The sequence below is a fragment of the Athene cunicularia genome (genome assembly GCF_003259725.1).
Source record: "Athene cunicularia isolate RWA chromosome 6 unlocalized genomic scaffold, athCun1 chr6_part2, whole genome shotgun sequence".
Classification (NCBI taxonomy): domain Eukaryota; kingdom Metazoa; phylum Chordata; class Aves; order Strigiformes; family Strigidae; genus Athene; species Athene cunicularia.
In genome coordinates, this window is record NW_020799106.1 from 4,242,985 (window position 1) to 4,266,768 (window position 23,784).

At 41.6% G+C, this 23,784-nt stretch overlaps 1 protein-coding gene across 3 annotated transcripts in view; it reads left to right on the forward strand.

The window, feature by feature from the left end:
* Positions 1-23,784, forward strand: part of ARID5B (AT-rich interaction domain 5B) — a 106,494-nt gene that overhangs the window by 13,841 nt on the left and 68,869 nt on the right. For all 3 annotated transcript variants that reach the window (XM_026851996.1, XM_026851998.1, XM_026851999.1), the window contains exon 3: positions 21,971-22,201. In XM_026851996.1, the coding sequence (XP_026707797.1) occupies positions 21,971-22,201 (231 nt within the window). The remainder of the gene's footprint in view (positions 1-21,970; positions 22,202-23,784) is intronic.

Genomic DNA, 23,784 nt, shown 5'->3' on the forward strand with positions numbered 1-23,784 from the left:
TCGAGAGAGACTGAGTTGTTTTGTTTCTTCCTACCCAGCTATTATATCCCTCAACAGGAAGGAGCCTTCAGGATCATCATCCCGCTTGGGTTTTGGGTGGTCAGTGCCATTTTCTCTAGGCTTCAGACTAGCCTGGGATGCCTGAGGAGGTCAGTGACGAGGCCATACTCCCCCATGACCTCCAGCTTTGATCCTCCCATGATGGAGCACGAGAGAGGTGGTACAAAGCTGGAATGGGAGCAGAGATGAGGATTGCCGGAGATAGCAATAAAGGCTGCTTTTCTACCTTGCCACTGGGGTTTTTAGGTGCGTGTGGCTTGGGGTTTTTTGTTAACCTTCCCTGCAGGGAAAGTTGGTGCTCAATTTTTACTTTTTTTTTTTTAGACCTGGGCCCTCTGACTTGCATATAATGAATATGAATGGCCCAGGATTTAGCCTTTGGTGTTTTCAGATACCATGTGATTCCAAGGCACAAAACATGTGATTTATTGGGTAAAGCCTATTTAATATCTTAAAAGCATAGAGTAGGAGATCGAATGTGAGCATAGCAGCCTTAAAATATATTCCCTGACAACGTACTTAAGAACGTTTAGGTCTATATGAAATATGCAGGAAATGAGGCCAATTTTGTCCCTGCTATTTTGATGGCAGGGTGCAGAGGAGAGACAGAGAGAGTGTGGACAGGAATTCATGTGTTTGATAACATGAGCTCAGCATATTTGCACAAATGGAATAGGAGCATTTTTCACCCTCTGCAGCAGGGTGAAACTACTCTGTTGGTAGTTTCTCTGCCTCATTGAGAGACGTTTAACTGATCAGACACATCAGCAAATCCATATAAGTTAATATGAAGAGTCACTCCCTCATCCCTGGCCAGTTGTGTACAGTGTTTGCACAAAGCAGTACTGCTTTGCCATCTGTGTTGGCTTGGGGAAGCATAGGGAGCTGATTCTTGACAACCAGAGGTGAAGAAAGGCTGCTACTCTGCCTTAGACCCTTTTTCCCTCTTCGCCTTATAGACAAAATCAGCATAACAGTAAGAAAAGGTTTACGTACTTTTTACAGAATACCTGTTAAGTGTTGTTTCGAAAATAAAGACACCTTCACAAACAGTGAAGCAGAACAGCAGTTGCCAGAAGGACCTGTAATGATTTCTGATCATGCTAATGACTGACCATTGTCTTCTGATGCACAAATGATTATTTTTTTTTTTTTCCCAAGAATGTCAGACTACTTAGTGTATGGCTGGTTTTCTTAAATAAGCACTTCACTTTCTACTTTTTAGGAAAAGAATGCAATTAAAGTTCTTATTTGAAGAGGAATATTGTGACAACAGTGCTTGGAAATTTTATTTTCTGGTCTCTGAAAACATTTTGACTGCATTTGTCTAAAAGCATCATTTATACCTTGCTGGGCACGTGGCAGATTCCTTACTTAGAGTCATGTAATATTTCTTGGACAGCAGGTATTTTAGTTGGGCATATAACTAAAGGTTTTGCACATGTTTGGCTGAGTGAGTAGAAACTTGGAAAATACACTGTGGTTCAGTTTTCTTTTGTTTTTACAGTGGTTTTGTCACTTGTACTTCTTATGGTCATAGCATCTCCATCTGGAGCCCAAGCTCTCGGGAAGCAGAAGTCCTTGGGCCCAGTTCCACAACGTCCTGAGTGTCACAGGTGGTGTAAGGAACGCTCTGAGCTCTGTGTAGCTGACAGGGCACTTCGTCTTTATCACTGAAGGTTATCAAGACATGACAGAATGGGATGGTGTTCATAGGAAAAATGGGACTGCAGTTTCCATTTTGGTGGTCCTTTTCCTTCAGAACGTGTCTCTGTGAATTACATGTAGGACTGGAGTTTTGTGTGTGCCTCATTAAGATCTCTGCCTCAATTATCCGTAAGAATTTCCCACCATCTCCATTTTCCAGTCAGCTCACTAGCCAGACTGCCCAAACCAAAATAGGCCACAAGGCTCCTTGGAGGAGTAGCTACAGCAACAGCTTTCTTTGTCCTGCGCATTCTGTTTCACCGGATGAAGTGACACCAGTTCCATGTCAGTGACTGCTGACTCTGAAGTCGAGAAGCTCTCTCATGTGTGACAGCCTGAACACAAGAGTCCAGATTTATACTAGAATGAATCCTCAATTTCATCTGGTGTGGGAACCATTTTGATATCTTTACCTGAGATGTAGAGGCATCATGGTACCAGCAACAGAACTACAGTAAATCCCTCCCATTGCTTCCCCCACTTGCAAACTCGTAGGGATAACGAGTACCTTATGGGTACGGTCCTCACAGCTGTTGACAGCTTCCTCCGTGGTCAGAAAATGCAGGTGTCGAGCACGAGAATGTGAACAAGAAACAAGAATTGTTCATCTAACTGGAAGCAGTTTTTTGACACTGGCAACATGAGGTGTCCAGGTCTAGTGAGGATAACAAGGATGCCATGCTCTTGGAACAGCTTGTCCTTTCCTTCCTGTTTGTTTGGTTTTTGTTGTTTTTTTTTTTTTAATAGGTTTCTTTGCAGGTCTTTCTCTTATGCCACCTCATCTGTCAGTTTGGTCAGAAGACAAGAGCTTCAGATACCTATATCTGAACTCACCTATACAGCTTTTTGTGAAGATGTGGTGGTGCTAAAACTTCACAGCAAAATCTGTCCAGAATGGCTTCAAGCTTTCCTTTTAAAACAATTAGTTTGCCTACACAGCTGCCATCAGAAGAAATGTAATTGCACATAGTAAGTCCACTACGACTTTCCAGGATCAAACTGTTGAGGTGACAGTCACTGCTAGGCAATCTTAAGCTCAGGCCATCCTGCCACAGTATCTTAAAATGAATGTCCTGGTGTATCATTACATGGTGCTGGCGAAGTGTTGTGTAATTCCCCTTGAGCTTGGAGACCTGCTGCAGCAGAGCTCAGGTGATGCACTCTTCCAGCATCAGGAATCCAGAGCAGCAAAGAAGAGCAGCTTCTCCAAGATCACTCCTGGACTTGGTTGTGAGGTTGGGAGTTTGAGAAAGCGTTTTTTCAATCACTGTTTAACTGACAGAGATAAAGCTTCTTCGTCCTATGTAGTGGAAAGGTGTGACTTGGCAGTCACAGTGGGGACCTCGCTGTGGCACACGCTGGGTTGGGTAAGAAAAGATCGGTTATTTGCCTTTCCCCTACTAATTGTGACTTTTCCAGATTTTGCTCTCTGGATACCATCCCTCCCTGCTTTTCAAAGCCCTCTGATATCACAGACTTGAATTGCAGAGAGGCTGTAGTGTCCCCAGGCTTGTCCTGGTGCTGTTGCAGGAGGAGGCAACCCATGGGCCAGGAACAAAATGCTTTGTGTCTCTCAGAAATTCCTATCTCACTTGCATCTGGCACAAACGCACCCTGCAATTTATTGAGTTGCTCATCATGAACACCGTGGTTACTGTGCCATAAGTAACTATGCTTTTGCATATTCTGTTCTTCCTGAGCTTTGTAGGAATTAGTGCATCAGTTGAGTAGTGACGAGAATGACTAGACGAGAATGAAGTCTTGTGGGTCATTAAACAAACAAACAAACAACCCCACCTTCATTTTATGGAAGGTACCTATAAATCTTCAGCTTTCTTCTTTACAGCTAGTTGACCCAAGGATCTGTGTGAAAGATCAGGCTGTTGGCTTAGGCACGTTAGATTGCTATAAGCAGCTGTGAACTAGTTTTATAGTGCTACCAGCCTATTTCGTTTCCAGAAAGTGAAAGTTTGAAGTAGGTCCCAAATCTGGTTTCTCACATGCGAGATCGTTTTGCTACCCGTGACCTAGAAACCAACAATGAATGTATAAATTACAGGCAAGAAGAAAATTCTGAATTGACTGTAAGGTGAATGGAAGTTGAATAATTCCCTGAACTTTTAACTGGGAAAAGAAGAAAAGATCACTGAATTCTAAACCAGACTTCAATATAGACAAAGAAAATGTTATTTTAGTATAGATTAAACTTATGACTAAGATATGGAGGGATTATTGTGTCTGTTTCAGATGTAATTTCATGCCTGAGAATTTACATTGAAGGCGAACTGGTCTGGATCACATTAGCAAGGGCCCTGTTTTGCTGTCAGTTTAATTAAATGGAAACTGCTGGCAAGGAGACGCGAGTAGGTTTATAGAAGCAATACTATTTTGTATGTTGGAACAGGAAACTGTTAGGTCTTCCAGTCTGAAAGGGACACAAAAAATGAAACCTGTGATTCATTCTTGTTTACAAACTCCCAGCTAGTATACAGTGACCTTAGTGATAAATTAACTGCAATTACACGTTATATGCAGTGAGCTTTACAATAGCTGCAGACTTCGTAGTTATGAATACCATGACCTTTGACAGGGAGGTTAGAACATGAAGTTTTTCCAAACAGTGTCTAGATCTTCAAAAGTATTCACGTTTCCTTCCCCATTTAATGTGAGTAGATTGACAAGATGTGCGGTGGGTGTTCTGTTTGCTTGCCACAAGATTGTTGTCAGGCAGAAAGCCCCCAAAACAAAAAAGCCCGCCCTTCGGGAACATTGATTTATCTGTTAACTGTGCCTGGCATGCTGCCTTTTGGCTTTGATTTCAGAGAGAAACATATTTGGTTACTTTAATAGGCAAAAGCACTGAACCTGACTTGTAGGGGAAAAAATTGTTTTCTTTCCCTTTTTCAGTTCTGTTTATCGTATCCTGACGTTCTGTATCGTAATTGTGCAACAGTTCCAAGTTGGAGTAAAGAAAAGTAGAACTGGATCTCAGGCTTCATCAGCCTCATTATTTGAGAGCCAGCTTTTCTGGGTGACTCAGTGGGACTGAAAATGAATGTTTATGCTGGTTAATAGCCACCCTGTGACACCAACTCTGATGATATCAAATGCTTTTTTGTTCTTGAGAATTGTTCACATCCCCTATTTATATCTCCTCTTTTTATTTATACTTGTTTTCATCTTTCAGAAATTTTTGCTGAGCTTGACTTGACTTGCTTCTTTCCCCCCCCCAAATCTGTTTGTTCACCTTTTTTTTTACTTCTTTTAGATATAATGAAAGGGGTTTTTCTTCCTTTTATTCTTGGACTGACAAAATTCAGGTCTTACCTATTTTCAGCTGCTCTCCAATTTATGTCACAGTGTGTGAGAGTAAAAGTTGAAAATTTGAGAAAGTTTTTAATTATGTTACAGTAATTGTTTAATTTATTCTGTGTGTATATACATGTAGTCATCTGTGGTGAAACTGCAAATATGTGTGTGTGTGTGTGTGTGTGTGTATACACACCACTGTATATGTTGCTGAGGTCTGATACCCATAAAGCACTTGGCCAAAAGAGGGTCTTTATGAAAGACTTAATATTCTTCACATAAGTATCAGAAGTAATAAAATACATTGTTTGAGACCTACAAAGATCAAGAGGAAGAAGGGAGAAAAAGAGAATTTTTAAAAAAAAAAAGTAATAGCAGCAAGAAAAACAGAACAAGAAGGTTCTTGGAGATCTCTGTCCCTGTAAATGCAATGGGTTTTTTTCAGTGAAGCTGTAGGAGGAATCCATGTTTTAATATTAACTTCAGTCATGCTGTAGCCCAGTGCCTCCAGTGAGCATGAAGCTGTGCATGGCTGGAAGGTAGGTGGAGATGAGATTTGGAGAACTGTTGCGTAACTGTAGGTGAGGGGAAGGGAAGAAATTCCTCAGCCACTGTCAGTGCTTTTGCCTCTTACAGTAGCATGATGCAGCCCATCCCAAAGCTGGGGGGAGGCACTGGAGGGCATGTGTGCTCACCTCTGCTCTGTCCTCTGCCTCAACTGGCCAGTGGTCTCCCAAGGGCCAGCTGCTGATGGAAGTTACTTAGCCATAATTAAAAATAAACCAACATGCAGCAAACGCCCTTCAAATCCAGGGACTGTCCATCAAAACTGTCCCCTGGCTCTTGCTTATGTGTCCTGAGGGTAGAAAAAGAGCAAGAAAAGGGTCAGTTAGTTTTGATCCTGACTGTGGTGAGGTAAGAAGTGCAGGAGTTGGTAAATTATTTTGTGTGGATGAGGAGCAAAATATTTCACAAGCTGGGATAAAAAATGCTCAGTTGACTCTGCTTCCGCAGCAAGGAGGGACTTCAGCTAGCTCTTTCCAGGGCTCCTAGCATGACCAGCTGCCCCAGCAGCAACGGCTGATACTCGGCCCCTGAACCCGTGGCCCAGCAGGGGTTTGGCTGGTTGTGGGGAGCTCGGGTCTCTTTGTCTCTTCCAGCCCCAGCTCCCCATTGCCCTGGGCTCAGTGGCTGCAATGCAGATGATCCATCATACTACAGAGTTGTGAGGGTCCCCAGTGCAGCCCTGCTGGTTGTGTTGGGAAGCTGTAAGGAAGCAAAATCCTTCTGGAGGAGGTGCCTTTCAACCTAGACAGGAGAAAGACTTTCCCAGTTGTAGTGGTGCTGAGACTCAAAGCTGGTAAAAACTTTCAGTCTCCAGAAAGTAAAATAAGATTCTTTACCAGCTAGTTTATTTTAATTTTTCTTTTCCTGTTCTGCTTCATGACAGAACTTCAAATAATTATGTTGATTTATGATTACAGGTATTTTAAAGCTGTAGTATGCTGTAACAAAGCAATGCCAGCTTATTGTTTCTGGCCCTATCCAATTATACAATTGAGTTTAGGCATGTAATAATGTTATAACAGAAATATCCATCATGATGGATTGAATTTCATGAAGTACGACACAAGAATATTTATAGCTCCATTCTTAAAGCCACTTTTGGGTCAGAATATGCCTCCTTGGTATGGCCTTTAAAAACAAGAGAAAATCTGAAACTTCTCCGGGTCCAGCCCCAAACCTACCACAACCCTTTGCCTATATGGAGAGGGGGGTGTAGGTTGATGATAAGCAGAAAATGATAGAATAGAGTAATTATTTCCGCTAGAAAATGAGGATCCGGCATTATTTGTACAGTAACACAAAGTCATTATTTGGCTATGCCACTGTAATGAAACAATAAAGATCCTACTTAATTTAAGTATCATCTCCCAAGAGACTTCTTGCTCTCCTTCTACCATTTTGGCTATTAAAACAAATTTAAATTGCTGGTCTAGTTTCCCACTGCTTTTTAGAGAGCGGAGTGGGCAAAGCCTCCCCTCCTCCCAGCTCTGTTTAAATGTAGACCTTTGGCATTCCAGAAATCTGACCTTGTTTGTAGGGAACGGCTCATTTTTCTATAATGTAATATGAAGCACTCTTGTGTTTTGATTCCATGAACTAGAGAGTTTAATGTTCCAGCTTGCCATGATAAGGATATGATCTGGTCGAGATAGAAACACTAAAGGAAATTAGCTATTGTACTATTCTTTAACGTATTGTTTGCCTAGCAGTTTCATTTAGAATCATTTGGAATAATCTTGGAGTACCTTTTAAAAAGGAATTTTTATTTTTTTTTAATTTTTTTTTGTTGTTGTTGGCCCGGATAAAAAGTGGGGCTTTAAGATATTTCTCCTAAAATAAATGTGAGGCCGCCTCATTTATAGTCAGCATGCCTTGATTACTTGCAGACATGCTGGAAATTTACATGCGCTTTTCTCCATTATAAAACACTGATCTGTTCAGATCATTAGCTCCCTCATGACTGGAGTTTGGCAGCAAGCCAAGGCAGGCTAAATCTGTAGCTGTAAATCGTGAGTTGAAATAGCAGAAAGTGGATTTGTAACTTAAAAAGTGTAAACAGTTTGGAAAATGAAGTAATTTTAGAGTATGATTGATTGCCTTAAGATTGCACTTTAAATTAGCGGAGGGTCTCCAATGCAGATATAGGCACTAACTGCTTATTATATATTTTCACTTTTCTTTGGAACAATAGCATTGTTGGTAGGCTTCTAAACAATGTATGCTTCTCCTAGAGTGACCTTTGAGGAAATGAATAGTTTTATTGTGTGTCCATTACTTTGCCTGAAACAACATTTTTGAGTTATTAATTTGGCGTGGTCTATAAATAAAGGAATCAAAATGCAAAGCAGCTGTATTATGCTGCATATAGTTCATCAAACTTGTGCTTAAACATCACCATTTGAGATTGATAATGCACTGTGTAAATACAATAACTTCTCTCCCCTCTGAAAAGTAAGTAATGTTTTGACTAGCCTGTAGTTGCTGGAGATTGGTCCTTGAATCCCGTAGAAGCAAAAACTAAAATTATTTTTAGCACAAACAATTAGTGAACGTTCTGGGGGATTGGCACACTGTGTTCACTTTTTCAAGGACCCTGGTTCACTTAATTGTGTGGAGAGTCAGAAATGCACTGACAGGGATGTCTGGAATAAGAAATGTGGACCTTGTATGGTCAGTACTGCTACTCCCTTGTCTCCACGTGGATCCCGTGTGTGTTGGTGCTCACAGCCCCTCTCTGGAATAGGAGTGGTCCATGCAGCACCCTGTACCACAGGCTCCTCCATCCTGGCTGGTGCTGGGATGTTGCCATGGAGGAAACATCACTGGCCTGCCTGTGTGAACAGGGGGGTACACGCCAGTGTAGCCTTCTCCCTGGCAGAAAGGAGAGAAAGGTGATCCCATTCCCTTGCCGGGCTGAGGTTAGGCTCGGCAGCCTGTGACTGGCAGCAGTCAGTCCAGGTGCCTGAGGCGGGCATTCCCAGGGAGCGAGCGGCAGGCTGCAGCTACCTGGTGCTGGTGATCCCTGGCAGCCGTGGCCAGAGGAGCCTGGAGGCACAGGGACACAGTGTGGTCATGGGGAGCACGAGGAGTCTCTGGGATGGGGAGCTGGGGGGTGGAAGGGAAGGTGTCACTGAGAAGCATGTTCAGGAATGTGAAAAACATGTGTATTAGATTTGGAGTCTTAAAAGTTTAGGGCATAATCTGCCCAGCCTGCTTTTCACTGGTCGAGAGGAGTAAGTAGTGGGAGGTACAGCACGCTGTTGGATCGGGGAAGCGTGTGCCATTTAATACCCGGTGTCTTGTGGGTTCTGGCTGTTCGCAAATGGTGGCTGAAACCATTTGCTGCTCTTTCCCAAGGAGATCTAAAATCCATCATTTATGTGTTCCTGACTACCAGGGCAGCGTGGTGTGTAAAGCCACAAAGGTCTCTAGCGTGGAACAACACCTCAGTGTAACTTTGTGGGTGTGGGCATGTAACTTACACACAGGTATTAAGCGTATATATTCTGTGTGTCCAGGGCTGCTGCCTGCGGCCCTTGCACGTTCTTTAACACTTGTGGCCATGCTAGAAATGAGGAGTCTAAAACTATTTAACTAACATTAGGAGTGGTTACAAATCACAATAAACAGCTGTGACTGCTTGAAGAGAGTATATAACAAAAACTCTTACAATTTTGTATTGGAGTCTGTTTTTCATCTCTCTCCTTGTCCTAGATTTGGTGTCTAGCATTCAGTAGATACGAGGCTCTGTTTTGTCGTTCTTCTGGAAGCTCCTTTCCTAGAGAGTATTTTTTCCCAGTGTTATCACCCCTCCTTGATCTTCTTTCCTCTCTCCCTCCACGTTTGAAATGAAGATTTTGCACTTGTGAAGGAGGTATGGCTGAGAGGTCTGAGCACAGGTCTGAGAGCCAGGACCTGCTGAGAGCTGAGCTCAGTGACTCATTCAGTGGCCTTAAGCGAGTCAGAACATCTCTGATGAGGTTATTTCATATGTAAAACCGGGTAAATAATACTTATCTATCTACCTGCCTTATAGGAATGCCCTGAGGAGTAATTAGTGTCCATTAAGTGCTTTGAAATAGACAGTACTATCTATTATTAGAGCATGTTCCAGACTAGTAGATAGTACATAAGGATTGTTTTCTCCTTGGGAGCCCTCCTCTCTGCTGGGTGTCGGACCAAAGCGCATCAGGAACCAAGCACAAGCAGACGGGTGTTTTCTGGAAGATTGGCAGTGCTCTGCCGGGCCCTTCCTGTGCAGATTTACTGGAGACCAACTCTCTCGTTGAAAACTTGGAAAGAGAGTTTGCCTAGAGAAAAGAGTGGGAGGATACTTGCTTCGTCTCCTCAGCTCATAGGCATAACTTGTCCTGAAATCCTTTCTCACCCTGCCTCCACCTGAGGCCTTTTCAGATAATTCAGGTAGCACGGCTTCTCTTCTCCAGGAATAGTTTCCTGGTCCTGAAGAAGAGGAAGAGAAATCCTGTATTAGTTCTCAGGAGGAGCATGAGGCTGGGCTGGTCGGTTCCCATCGCATGGAGCCCTTTCTTATTCAAAAGGCCATTCCTCTTTCTTGAAGAGCAAATGCTTGTATTCTTTTCCTTCACCAGGTAACAGGCTTATCTGCAAAGCCCTCAGAAGGCAAAGTCTAATTTGGGGGATAGGACTCTGCAGGTGTGTGTCTGCTGAAGGCTGTGCATCTTCTCATCATTGGAACAAGGAGGGTTGTCATTTGACTGTCAGCTCTTTTTGTTCTGTGGTGCATCTTCTCTCACCATATACTTTTGTACCTCTCTTACAGATGCCATAATAATCTAGTTCAAAGGACCCAGCCCTTTTCTCAGTGAAGCCCACAAGCCTGGTCTTTCTACCAGTGAGACTAGGACTCAGTCCAAATTGACTGGAGAGAAGCTTTATTTCTCTCCAGTTGCTCCTCACACGTCTCTTGGGCCATGAGTAATGTGCAACGAGACAGGAAAGCCCGTGTGAAATTTTCCAAGGGAATTTTCTACGTTTTAATAACATTAATGAAATTGCTTAACACTTCATCAGATTTTTCAGTTTATGTTGCTGGGATTTTGATGCCTCCCTGTTTGGGCACTCTGACTTTTCTTCAGTACCAGAAGCCACTTTCCTTAGAAATGGGACTGAGGGCTCGTATGAGCATTTGGTCCAAGAGTTGAACCTTAGCTCTGCAGAAACCTTTTGGCACAGGTATTGGTAGATACCTCTTTGAGGAGGCTCTCTGCACCTCCTCTTGTGCCTGCAGAGAGGGGATCAGGAGCAATTGGCCCACAAGCTCTCACATGCCTGTGACTGATTCCTTTTCCACAGAAGTGAGACTGCCACAGAAAGACCTTATGATAGGACCCTGCTCACACAGGAAAGCTCTGGCATTGCTGAACTTCAGCACGGTTGGTTTGCTCGTCTTGTCCTCCATAATGCTCAGGTTTTGGTCCTCATATACTAGACGGAGGAGTACATTAGCTCCCTTTTCCTTTACACTTTCTTCCTATTGCTCCTCTTCAGTATGAATCTACTTTGTTGTGATAGAGAATTGAATTAAATGAGCAACCATGGACTTACTCCTATACTGGTAACAGCTATTGAAGCTACATTTAGTTGGTTTTTTTGGAGCAACAGTTTGGGGGTTATTTAGTGCAATATCAGAAGTTCACTTAGGAGGTAAGACTCCCTGAGTAGCTGGGGGAGCGTGGTGTGGAGGAGTTGGGTCAGTGGCCTGGAGTTTGGCAACTCCTTTCTTCACAGTAGTCCTCATGTTGAGTTTCACCTTGTCACCAGGAAGGAGGAGAATCAGAGTAAGGTTGTATTGAGGAACAGGTATGTACAACGTTGGCATGAGATAAAGGACAGCAAATTCTTAGGAAAAAATATATGTCACTAGCATTTTTGTAATTTTTTTTTTTAAAAAAAAAAAAAGCATCATGCTGATTCTAATTCTGTGCCACTCCTGGATTTAAGCATTATTACACTGCAAATGATAACACAAGTTTATCTGTAAAATTCTTTAACTGTGGTTTTTGTTTCCCAGCTTGACTTCTTTTTCTCTTCTTGTCTTTGATTGGCTTCCAAAAAAGTTATTAACATGTTGCAAAACAAATAGAAGGGGCCGCTGAAGCTTATTAAAAATGGTTTCTTTTGTTCATATCTGGCAGTTGACAAATTGTCTTGTGCTCTATCTTACCTGCTCCCATGTGAAAGGTTACATGAGAAAATGGCTGCAAATAAATTGCCATTGAATGTTGTTGAAGATTAAGCATACAGCTTCTCTATTAAGGACCTCTTTTAAAGCTCTCTATTCAGGCTCCCCCCTGCATGTCTCTCTAACACTTGTCTGTTATATTATGTTTGGCACAGAAGGAAACATTAAATAGAAAAGCAACGTCTGACTGTGGTGTTTCTAGACCCTATTATCCCTCTGTCAAATGTCCACATGAGAAGGGTACAATTTTTGTCCATATTGATGATGATTTCTGAAGGTTTTACTAACTGTCTTCTGAGTGAATTGCTAGAAACAAATGAAATCGAAAAGCATATTTTTGCAGCTTTGGAAATCTTACTTAAATCAGTGTAATGAGACGCACTCAGTAAAATGTAATTATTCTCACTTCTCCATGTGTCAAAGAAATCAGCAGTATGGTTAGGGAGCGGAGGGTTACAGTGAGCTTGTTATTTTTATACAGAGCCAGATACTGCTTGTGTGTAGTAAATTGTAAATAGTAGATAATGCAGTTTTTATGTGTACTAAATACCCTGCAAGAATTAACGGGGCTGTTACTTCATTAAGGGTTTCAAAGAGGGCATAAATGTCAAAAGCAGAGCTTGACTGTTTAAATCACTGGACCATTTCCACCCTCCACCCCTCATGTCACAGCTCTGGGGCCGGCAGCTTCTGCTGTTGCTATTTCGAGGAGGGCACAGTTCCTCCGAATTTTCAGAATGATAGTGAAAGGGCCCCGTGTGAAACACCAAGATAAGGCTTTTGACTCATACTTTTGGGGGCAATGGAAAATGAAGGCGGTTGATTCTGCCACGTGGAGGTGGTGTAACAGTCCCTTATAAGTATGGCTGCGCATGCTTCTCTCTCATTTGTGTTTGAATGGTGTGCAGGCGTGAGAGAGGAGACAACAGGAGACCCAGTTACTCTGATATTAAGCCCAGTAACTCAGTTTAAGTGTCACTGTCTTTCAATTTTCTTTCTGGTTTTCATGCCTTAAAATTTTCCCAAGCAAGTACGGATTTGTCGTGGACCTCTCCGGCACAGACCACAGTTTAAAACTCATCAGACCGGAGAATACCTTCAGGAAAAAAGATTCAGTCTTGAGCACTGGATTAGGGAACCTGTTAGGTCCTTGGGCTCATTGTTCCAGTGGTTAATTATCATCCGTGTACAAATGTGTGCCCCTTTCTTGCCAACCACTCTAGTTGTGTGTTTCTCTGCGAAAGCAGAGTTTTTAATTCTCCAGTATTTTCTCTGTGCAGTGCTCTACTTCAGAAGAAAGGCAGACCAGGACACATAATCATAGTAATAATAATCAAGATAATGAGAAGGTGTTGTAGGAAGAGTTACTGGATGTGACCCCTCTCATGAAGGCACTTTAGGGACTGTGTAACTTCAGCCACAGCAGCAGTAGAAGTACTTGTGTTTGTAGCATAACTCCCATGCTCAAGTATTTGCAGGATCAGGCTTTATGTGTAAGTACTGAAGCGTAGTTCAGTGGTATGTTGGATGGTGTTCAGAGATTGCTGAAAACGGTGCATTAAATAGCACTTTGAATTGCAAAGTGCTGGTTCAGTTTTGTCTATGAGAATGATAACACTTATTATCTGATTGTTCCCTGTGCAAATCTCACCTCAGGAAAAATTAAATTATGTTTGAATTCAGCTAAAGCAAAGTATATCATTATTTCCTTTCGTTATTAAAAGGGATTTTTACTGTTTGTTTGTTAAAACTGAAGCAGCTGCCATGTTAGAGCCTTAGATGATTTAAAAGCAAATACAGAAGCAGAGCCATTTACAGTACAATTGGCTTGTTTAATGTGATTTAATTCCTCTTCTTGGCTTCGTCATATTACCAAATTATGTTTTCAGCCCCCCTCCCCTTTTTAATTCTTTTTTTTTTTTTTTTCTTTTTGTTATCAGCAGAATTGAAGCTGCTTATCAGTAACCACGACAACCAGGATAAATACTTGTTTTAAAGCTGATGCACATTCAACCTGAATGGTCCACATGACCCAGAACATTCAAGAGGACAGGCAGCATGTGCTCCCTTCTACAATCAATCTCCCCCTTCCCCCCATCTCCATCTGCTTTAGAAAGCTAATAGGGCAGTTTAAAAACCTTTTCTATCAGTTATTTTCTGTAGCCATCCATGGCTGGCTGGACATGGGATGGCCCATGCCTGTGATCTGAGGAATAAATAAGGAGAGAAGGAAATTTTGGGATACAGGGAGACGATTTCACAGCATCAGCTCGCTTTTCTCGTGCTCCTCCAGCTATCGTTACGGCAGTCACCTGCCATTCAGTGGGAGGACTAACTGCTGCTTTGCAAACCCTCCAGGAAGGGGGGAGATAATCCCAGCTGGGCAGCCCCTAAATAAGGTTGAAGGAGTGACTGGGATTGTGCGGGACAGGAAAAACCATTGGTGGTAGGAGAGAATCCTCAACACAGAGCCCCCGGCGTGTCCATTGCCTGTCTCTGGTGGAGGCCGGCAGAATGACGGGTGGCCAGAGTCGGCCACTTGCCTTTTGAGGAAACTTAGGAAACTCTCACCCAGGAATCCCTTCAACACGGATTTCTGCCTGGCCTGTTTGCTCTCTCCCTTACTAAATTGCTTGGTGCTGTAGAATAAATCCCTTAAGCTCTCTCTGTCTCAGTTTCTCTCTCTGTGTAATGGGGATAATAATTTTTACTCATCTCCGTAAAGCAGTTTGAGGCCTGTGGATGGAAGGGTTATGTAAAAGCTGGAAATGACGATTGTCAGTCACTCTTGTTTTGAGTCCAGAGACACCTCATAAACCTGCTTCCTAAGGTGCAGGAGGATCCTGGGAGCACAGAGTAGGAGCTGCAGTTATGAGGAGCTGAATATTGGATTAGGGTCGGAAAAAGGATGTTGAATGCCTGGTTGGAAACTTTTTCAGAATTACATTTCTTCGTCGTCTTCAAAAATTGGATTTATGGTTTGAATTCAAAGTGATTTAATGAGATAAATATTATGGAAGATTTGATTATACAGACATACTGTCAGTCATTGATCAACATACTTGGTTTCATCCCCGTTAAGTAGGACTAGAACAACTCAGATCCAAATCACTGACTGTAAAATGTTCTTCAGCCATGTGCTTTAAGTACATATTAGATGGTGCTGTCTTCTCTTCTTTTTTTTCCTTAATGACTGTATTGCTGTTGGGTTGAACAGTAGTTTCAATCTCCAGTAGATTTGTAAGTATTCTCTTTCTTTCAAATGTTAAACTAATCTTAGGAATTCTTTGAATGGCTGATGCTCTGCTGGCACTGTGACAGAAAACGGAGGGCTGGGGAAGTGGCACAAAATTCTGAGAATTAGCTCTGTCTCCTTCTTACAAGGAAAGCAATATCTGATACGTGCGGAAAGGCTGCATATTTTATTCTCTATATTGGCAGAAATAGCTTTTGCCTTTTGATCAATTTAAAAGCAAAATCAGGCAGGCAAACGTCCACGTTAAGAATTACAGGCAACTTGTTAACATCATCATTATCTGGTAAACATAAATGTAATCACTGTGTTCTGTATCCTGCAACACGTTGCCTTTGTTCTTGATTGCATTAGCATTCAAATAGACGGGGGTTCTCAGAGCAAGGATGAGTAGCATGGGTCCTGCCAACAAAGCGGTATCCCTGTTGTGTCAATAATTTACCCAAATTTATTTAAGCTCAAAAACACAGATTTCCTGTCCCATCTCATGGGGCTAAAATCTTTACGGTATTTGCATTTATCTGTGAGAGAAATATGATTCTTAGATTAACGTTTTTAGGTCTTGTGATTAATTAGCCCGCCAAGGCACACTGAGTGGCATTATTAGAGTGAACAAAGACTGGGGGAATGAAAAGGCAAGGTGGACTGGAAGAATTGTGTTTGGCAAGTCTTCCCTGATCACTGGAGAGTGGATTGGTGTGCTAGAGCATGCAGAAGTAGGTTTGTGATGATGATGATGATGCAGCTACCTGAACTCCTCAGCTGTTGCTCCTAGATCACAGCAGCCTGGTGCAAAGGGACATCGATTCCTACTGGGGTTCTTAGCCTTGTGCATGCTTAGAGGATTCATGTGAGAAGTGGTCAAGCAAGGAGCCAGACGATTCTCCCATGAAGGTTACTTCATTGGGAGAGATACCCTTTCTCTCACAAGAGTACCAGGGATGTAGGTGATGACTGTCGTTGCTTCTTGGCCAGCTGCAGTTACACAGGTATGATTTGGGGGTATTGGGCAGGTTATGAATGGATGGTGATACGGGAAGGTGTTCCTATTGCACGATTCCTCTTAAAGGTGTTTAGATCATAAGGACCTACTTTCTTCTTCCTCCTGGCTACTTTTTCATTGTTCTGCTGTTTCTGTTGCTTTTGGACTTTTTGAGAGGTTCGGAGTTTTTAGGTAATTGTTTAGTACGTTTCTGTCTGCTGGGAAGCTGTGCAATCTCCCTTTGGGTTGTCTCTGAGATATGCAGAGCCTGTCTGACCTGCAGCCGTTGGTTTTGAAGGGCCAGCCACGCACATCTTTTTGTCATCTACACCTGTGTGTCCATACCTGTACTACAGAAAGTCCTTGCCAAAGGAATAGAACAAGGGAAGGAGAACTGGATCCTGTCTTAAGAGCTGGAGGAGTCAAAGTCTGTTGCCATAGCTGAGTTGAACCTTTTTTATCTGGATGGCAGGTGTATCAGTTGGGAGGGGATTTTTTAGCACGCATTTGGACCACTGCTTTGGCATAGGGCAGACTGCTTTGTCACTTGGGTGGAATTCATTTCACTCACTTAATTTGATCTGCAAGTTAAGCCTCGAGACTAAGCTAGTTGTCATTCATGAGAGAGTAGTAGCTCCAGAGAGTGAGTCCATGTCTTACAAAACAGGAGGTTGGAAGGAGATCTCTCTGACTGCAGAAGGATCTGCACAACTGTTGTAGACTACAACTGCATTATTAGATGAAGCGAGTCCCATCACATGTGCTCCAGTGAGGTGTTGAGGGTCTTGGGAGGGCAGTGACACCTGAACGCTGTCCTGGAATCATCAAGAGATGTCTCATCTTGGGAGTCACAGCCATGCTCACCCAGCACAGCTAACCTGTGCCGTTCCCAGTCCCTCTGGACATCCAGATGGATCCTCTGTTACCTCTGTGTCTGCTATATATTGATGATACGGTCAAAGCCATGCATACTGGCAATGATAAACTAATTGTGATATGTGCATCCTCTGGGAGACCCCCTTAGTAACTGAGGGTAATGGAAGAAGGCAGAGCAGCGAGGGCACCGTGTGGGAGAGGAGCCTGACGGACAGAGCCCTGCAACTTCCTTCATTTTCACTCTATATTCCAAATAACTCCCTTGCTCAATTTGCTACCCACACACCAAAGCATTGTCCCATTTTATCTGGTTCCCCTGATACTTCCATTGCTTATCTTATGAAGATCCGTGTTAACATTTATCAAAACAAATGGCAAGCCTGGGACCTTTTAAGTAGTTTTTTTAGTTAATAAAACCAATCTTCTACTTCTGTTATGTTAAAAGTACATTATCTTTTTATTACAAACTCTCTACAGCTCTGTCTGTTTTCCTTCTTGGCAATTTCATGACTGCTCCAGTTGATTGCTGTATGGAGAATTACAAAATCATTAAGGGTGGGGTTTTACCAGCTGACTTACAGTACAAACCATTTCTCAAAATAACCACAACAGTGCAATACTGATGTGTAATTTACGTCACAGTATGTTTTTATGAAATAGTTTGTGGCTTATTCATTTAGATTTAGAACTGAATATCTCTTCTCTCGCTTTTTAATCAAGCTTTCTTCTTTTTTTTCTTTTTTTTTTTTTTTTAAGTTTTTAATATTTTCCACTCCTAGGCTTGGCTTGCCTCCAATTTACTAGCTACAGTGAGGAGGAAGAAAAAAGATTTTCTTTTTTTCTTTTGCCTGCAGTTTAACTGCAAGTGTGTTTTCCTCTTTGATGTATACATTTGTGTTAACTGCCTCGGAAGAGATGGTAGATTTGTGGTAGAATATACTGTACAAGGGTAGAGCAGCAAATTGATAAAAGAGATGCAAAAGTTTGGAATTTCAAACCATACCAAGCGTGTGACGCTATTTAGCCTCCTTCTCTAGTACATTTCCTTTTTAAAAATGACTTTCTGTATAATGTCTTGTAATTAGAACAGGAAATCATTGAGTAACTGTAAGAAGAATAAGAGCACTTAAACTGAAAAGAAAATTACCTTCCAAGAAATTATATTCACAATTTTTTTTCCTTTAATTTTTTTTTTTTCTTCCCTTCACATTACTTTATTGGTAATGATAGTAACAGATGTACATACCCTTATCTGTATCATTGTTCTGCTTATGTTTTCTGGGGAAAGAAAATCATTTTCAGTAATACAAAAAATGAATGGACAGAAAATGGGAAATGCCTAATTACAAAAAATATTCTGTGTCACAACAGAGTAGCAATTAAATTGAAACTTCAATATAATTATCAATAACAGTCGAGCCTGGAAGGGTGCCAGGCGTGTAAAGTTGGTGCTCAGCCTTTATGTGGTTGCTAGGAGCACAGCGAAAAGTATAAAGCTTAGAGAAAGGAATGTCTAATGTAATAAAGTAACAGGAGGTAGCATAAATCATTGTGAGAGCAGTTCATATTGACGTTATTTTACTTAAATTGGGTCGAAACTAGACATTTAGTCCTACAAGAGGCACAAATTCATATTTCTTCCGCAGAAATAACTCTGTGCTTTCTGGGAAGGAGTGGAGTGTGCTTTCCTAGCACCAGCCTCGTACATATTTGGAATCTTTTAAGCAAAAATCTTTAAATGTTTGTTTCTGTTGGCATCCAAATGCATTTGCACTAATACGATTAAAAGAACTAAAGGGCAAAATACTTGGCAGCTTTTGCAGTTGAGGTAATTAGGTACAGGAAGGAACATGCATAGTTTTTCCATCAAGCTCTATAAAATCCTGGTGTGAAGGTCTTTTTAAAGAAAAAACTGCTTACTGATGTTGAGAGTAGATTATGGCAGTTAGCAATAACATTATAGGCTGATGTTTCCGAAACAAGCAAACAAAAAGCGAGTTACAGTTTTGTATTTCTCTGCTCTCTGTGTAAATAGTTCTGGCTCTAGATGGATTTGTTAGGAATTTGTGCTTTTAGTGGGCGCTTTTTTTTTTTTTTTTCTTTTGGGGCTTTTAATTGTCTTGCGTTACATATTAAAAATGGTTGTGCTGATTTGAAAAGTCAGTTCTTGCATAGATTCATTGTGTTTGGCATTTCATGCATCTCTTACTTACAAAGACAACTTGAAGAACATGTAATCCAACATAAATGCCAGGCTGTGCCAAATCCCAGCTCTCTTTAACCCTCACAAAGGGAACTGTTGGATTACATCTATACATATATAGGCAGCGCTAGGAAGGCAGGGGTGGAACCTTGCCTCCTAATTACAGTTTCTCTGTTTTCAGCCCTGAAATATATAAATAAATGAAAAATTCGCATTGAAGGGGGTTATTAAAACACACAATTACGATATAAGCATGGGATTAGAGTAATTTCAGTTGAGCCTTACAAGCGACGTACTGTAGGTATTATCTTTGCCCGTGTTCTCTCTCTTGAAGCTAAAATGAGATTCAGAAATACAGCATCTCGGTTTTTTAAGATCTCAGTTAAATGTTTTTAGAAATTATGTTGTTTTTCTCGATTTTAATGGAATATGATCCACAGTTTGATCTCTGCTCCTCCTAATAAACTCTTTCCAATCATATTTTTGAAAAATATTCAGCAATATACACTAAGCCCACTATTAAATGGCACATGTTAGATTTTGCTAGAAGAAAAAATAGTTCTTCTTTGAGCTTGCATTTTATTAGGGATTGGTCTACTTTGATTTCTTTTTTCTCATGTGGGCGTGGTTGAGAAAAAAAAAAGTCTTTGTTCCAGGAACACTCTGTTTGTCTTTCACTAAACAAATCTTCAGTTTATTCAGCCTTTGTTCATTCTTAGATTTATCTATTGAACCTGGAGTGAATAAGGAAAGGAAACAAATGCATCATAACGTACTCATTGGAGTTGCACAAGCATGGATGAAAGTGATCCTGTAAAAAATGACTTGATTTTAATTTATGCCAGGGGTTTGAGTTAAGTCGTCAGTTGTCAGGGGTAGAAAGTTTGTGTAATTCTGTGCAGGGACTTACAGCACATTTGTCTAGAAACTAATGGTTTACTACAAAGGCACAAGGGACATACATTTATATACACCCTGTTTAAAAAGCTGACCACATCCTGGCACAAGAAAAGTGCTGTCAGATCAACAGATTCAGCTCACCACTATCTACACAAAGGTATAAAGTAGTAATAACTGTCAGGCAGGCGTATATGAAACTCTCAGAGGAGCTAAAGGATGGATCATGTGCTTGTTAATTCCTAGAACAGTTTTCCTGATCTGATTTTTAGAGTTTCCTAATAAAGGAGAGAGACCCTTATTCCCAGGAGCAATTGGCTCAATCGTGCTGTTGTGTAGGCTTACGGGATACTTTCTTCTTGAAAACAAAAGCATGACCACATCCTTACTGACCTAAAGAAGTTTCAGGGCCATAAATTTTATTTTCTTAGAGAAGTAATGTCAGTGCTGTTTACCAAAATGTATTACTCTTACTTTTTTTTCACACAGATTGTTTGATCTCCCCACCTACGTCAGGGTAGTGGGGAAAGTTCTGAGTTTTTCGAAGTGATGGCTTTCAGGAGTTGTGCTTGTAAAAACAGTACTTCCCAAGTCCGTCAGCCCTGTTCATTTTTTTTGCAGCACTGCATTTGTCTGCAGTGGTGACATTCTAGGTGATATATCTGCTTCCAGAGACTTCTTAAAATTTAGCCTTTTATGTGTCAACATTTCCATTGCCTCACACGAATCAAGATCAGTTGTGCCATCGTATTTGGTTGGGGAGAACTGATTTGACATTTCTTTCAATATCTGAGGTGATTTTTACTTAAGGGTAAGAAAGATGATTTCAGTATTGTTAATGGGATTAAATGGTAGACCTTTTGTCTCTGACAGAAGAAATAGCTGAGTTATTCAGTAATCAGAGTACAACAGAAAACGTAAAGTGGATGCTCTTGCTTTGTCTTCATTGGCATGCATGGGAAGCCATGTTCATGTTACCCCACCTGAGGAGATAAATGAGCATAAAAAGTGCTGTTAAGTACTGGCTGCATACCTGCAAATGAATAATTTCTCATGTTTGCATCTCGTTGGGGTTTTTTTTTGCTGTTAGGTTTCCTGCTGGTTATCATATGATGAAGCCTGATTGTGATATTTCAAAATCTGCCACCTTTATGCCTGATATCATCTAAAACCTGGGGGAATGAAAAGGTCTGAGCTCTAGATTGCTTTATATTTTGAGCCCACATTTGGGCAGTATGAACTGTTTGAAAATTCATTTGCTCGTTGTGCTCTGCAGGTGTTTTATTGAGTCCTGCTGCATTTGCAGTTAATGTGAGGAAAGTTATTTCCACCTGTTGGGGTAGCTTAGCATCAATAACCAGGTCAGATCAGCCCACCTCCCTGGCCCAGGGGCCCTTTGGTAGTTGCCAGTATCAGATACTTCAAAGGAGAATTAATAGCTGTATGCTCTGGGGTTTGTATATTATTATTTTTAAAAGACATTAGCTGGTGTAAACATGACTTCAGTAAGGCTGTATAGGGAGCTGAGTAAAAATGACAGATAATATTTCTATGAAAGCAGCCAAGCTGGCAAAGTATGGAGAGCACTGATTCAGGCCGTTGGCCAACTTTTGCAAAGCAGTGTTTTCTTACTCATCCAGGTAGAGCCCTTGTGGGTAAGCATGGGAGAAATGAACAGAAAGCCAGAAAAGAAGCTGTTTCAATAAACTTTTTTTTTTTTTTAATTTCTATTTTTAACCTTTCTTTTGTAAACTACTGTGCTATGAAAGATAGGTCTGGAGAAAAGACTGAATCAGTGGGCCATGGATTTTCTGAGATGCTTGAGTTACAGCTCTTGTTTTGAATTTTTCTGACATACTAAGACGTGGGGTTATTTTTCTTTTCTTCTTCCAGGTGAGGATGATGAAGATTCAAACCTGCTAATTCTGAGCTACCCGCAGTACTGTCGATATCGTTCCATGTTAAAGCGCATTCAGGACAAGCCTTCTTCAATACTAACAGACCAGTTTGTTTTAGCCCTGGGAGGCATTGCAGTAACAAGCAAGAACCCCCAAATCTTCTACTGTCGGGATACATTTGATCACCCTACTCTAATAGAAAATGAAAGCATATGTGATGAGTTTGGTAAGTAACGTTACAGCTATTTGCTTTTTCTCCCGAGTAAAGACATTTTTCTTCTTTTCAAGTGTCCACTGATTTCCAAGGGGAAGATGTGACTCCTTTGAAGTGAACCAATGCTGTTTATGTTTGAAATGTTAAGTACCAAATGTGCTCTTTCTTCTGTGAGACTGAAGGCTTCTAGTCACTAGTGATCTCGGTATTGCAGCTTGAGTTTATCACAATCAAAGATAATGTTACACGGGTAGAGTGTGTAGCACAATTACTTGGTATGAGTGAAAGGTTCCCTTGTCTGAGTTTGAAATTTATCTACCTTAACCATTCCCCTATAGCCTATGTCTTTCCAGAAGCTTTACAAAGGGCGTTGGGTTTTTTTGAAGTCCTTGTTGGTGCAATATGCTAACAAATGCAAAATAGAAGAGACTCCCTGCGTGCCCTGTTGCTGTTGCAGAGCACTCATCAGCTGCGCCTGTGCTCCCAGGGCCCTGAACAAATCTCAGCTGAGGCTGGTGTGTTTCTGGCCTTCCTGGAATGGGGGCTTTGCCAGTGCTAGGAGCTTGATTTTTACAAGCACTTCTGGGAGGTGACCTCTTAATTCAGAGGGTGTAGAGAATACTCTGCGGCTCCAGAGGAGTATGGAGCCCCATATAGCTGGGAGAGAGGGCTGCATGATTCAACCTCTGATAGCTGCCAGGTGATTTCACACCTTTTTTGTGTGTGTGTGTGTCAGATCAACTCAAGGACAGCGGATGTGCTGCTGAATGTGTGGCAGAATGCATGTTGTGTACACACCCAGCGTAACTGTAGTAATGGGTCTAGTGTAATTTCTTTAGCAGTTTACCTGTGCTGTGAGAATTAAGTTTTATTGCCCATATCACCAGATGGATGAGTGCTGCAGCTAATGCTAGCAAAGTCTGTTTGCATAGCAGTGGGTACACCTTTGTTGTGCGAGACCCCTACATCTCTGCAAGGAAGCTCTTGTGTTCTCTTAGGGAATTTCTGATTACGCATTTAACATATAATAATGGGGGTGAGAGGGAAAGGGTTCAACGATGCCTGTGATGGGAAAATCATCTCAGCCTTTTAGGAAAAAGCACGCTGGCTTTGAGCTTGGCATCTGGTCCAGGCCTTGTTTCTCTGCCAACACAACACCAACCCAACTGGTGGCATTGGGGCAGTTTGTAAGGTAGTGCAGGACTGCTCCTCTGCTGCTGCACCAGTCAGTTCCCAACAGGAAGGAGAGATCCTTCCTCCCCTCGTGTTGTCACTGGAGCACGTTGCTGCTGTGAATAGTTTTTAATGTTGTGATGTTAAGCTTTGGCAGGATCAGGCCCAAACTGTCAAGTCTGCTCACACTCACACAAAACATTACAGGCTTGGAATGAACTATGAATAAAAGTGTTGATTGCTCTTAGGGGGTGGGGATGGTGAAAAAAATGAATGAAATGCCCTGGAAGTTTGGTCCACTAACACAATAGTATCATGTTGATTTTTATTTACTCTGAGCTCCAGCTCGGAATATAAAGTTCAGTTTTAATTGACTATTCTTTTTATATGGGAAAGGTTATTTTAGGCTTGAAGGCGTTTGA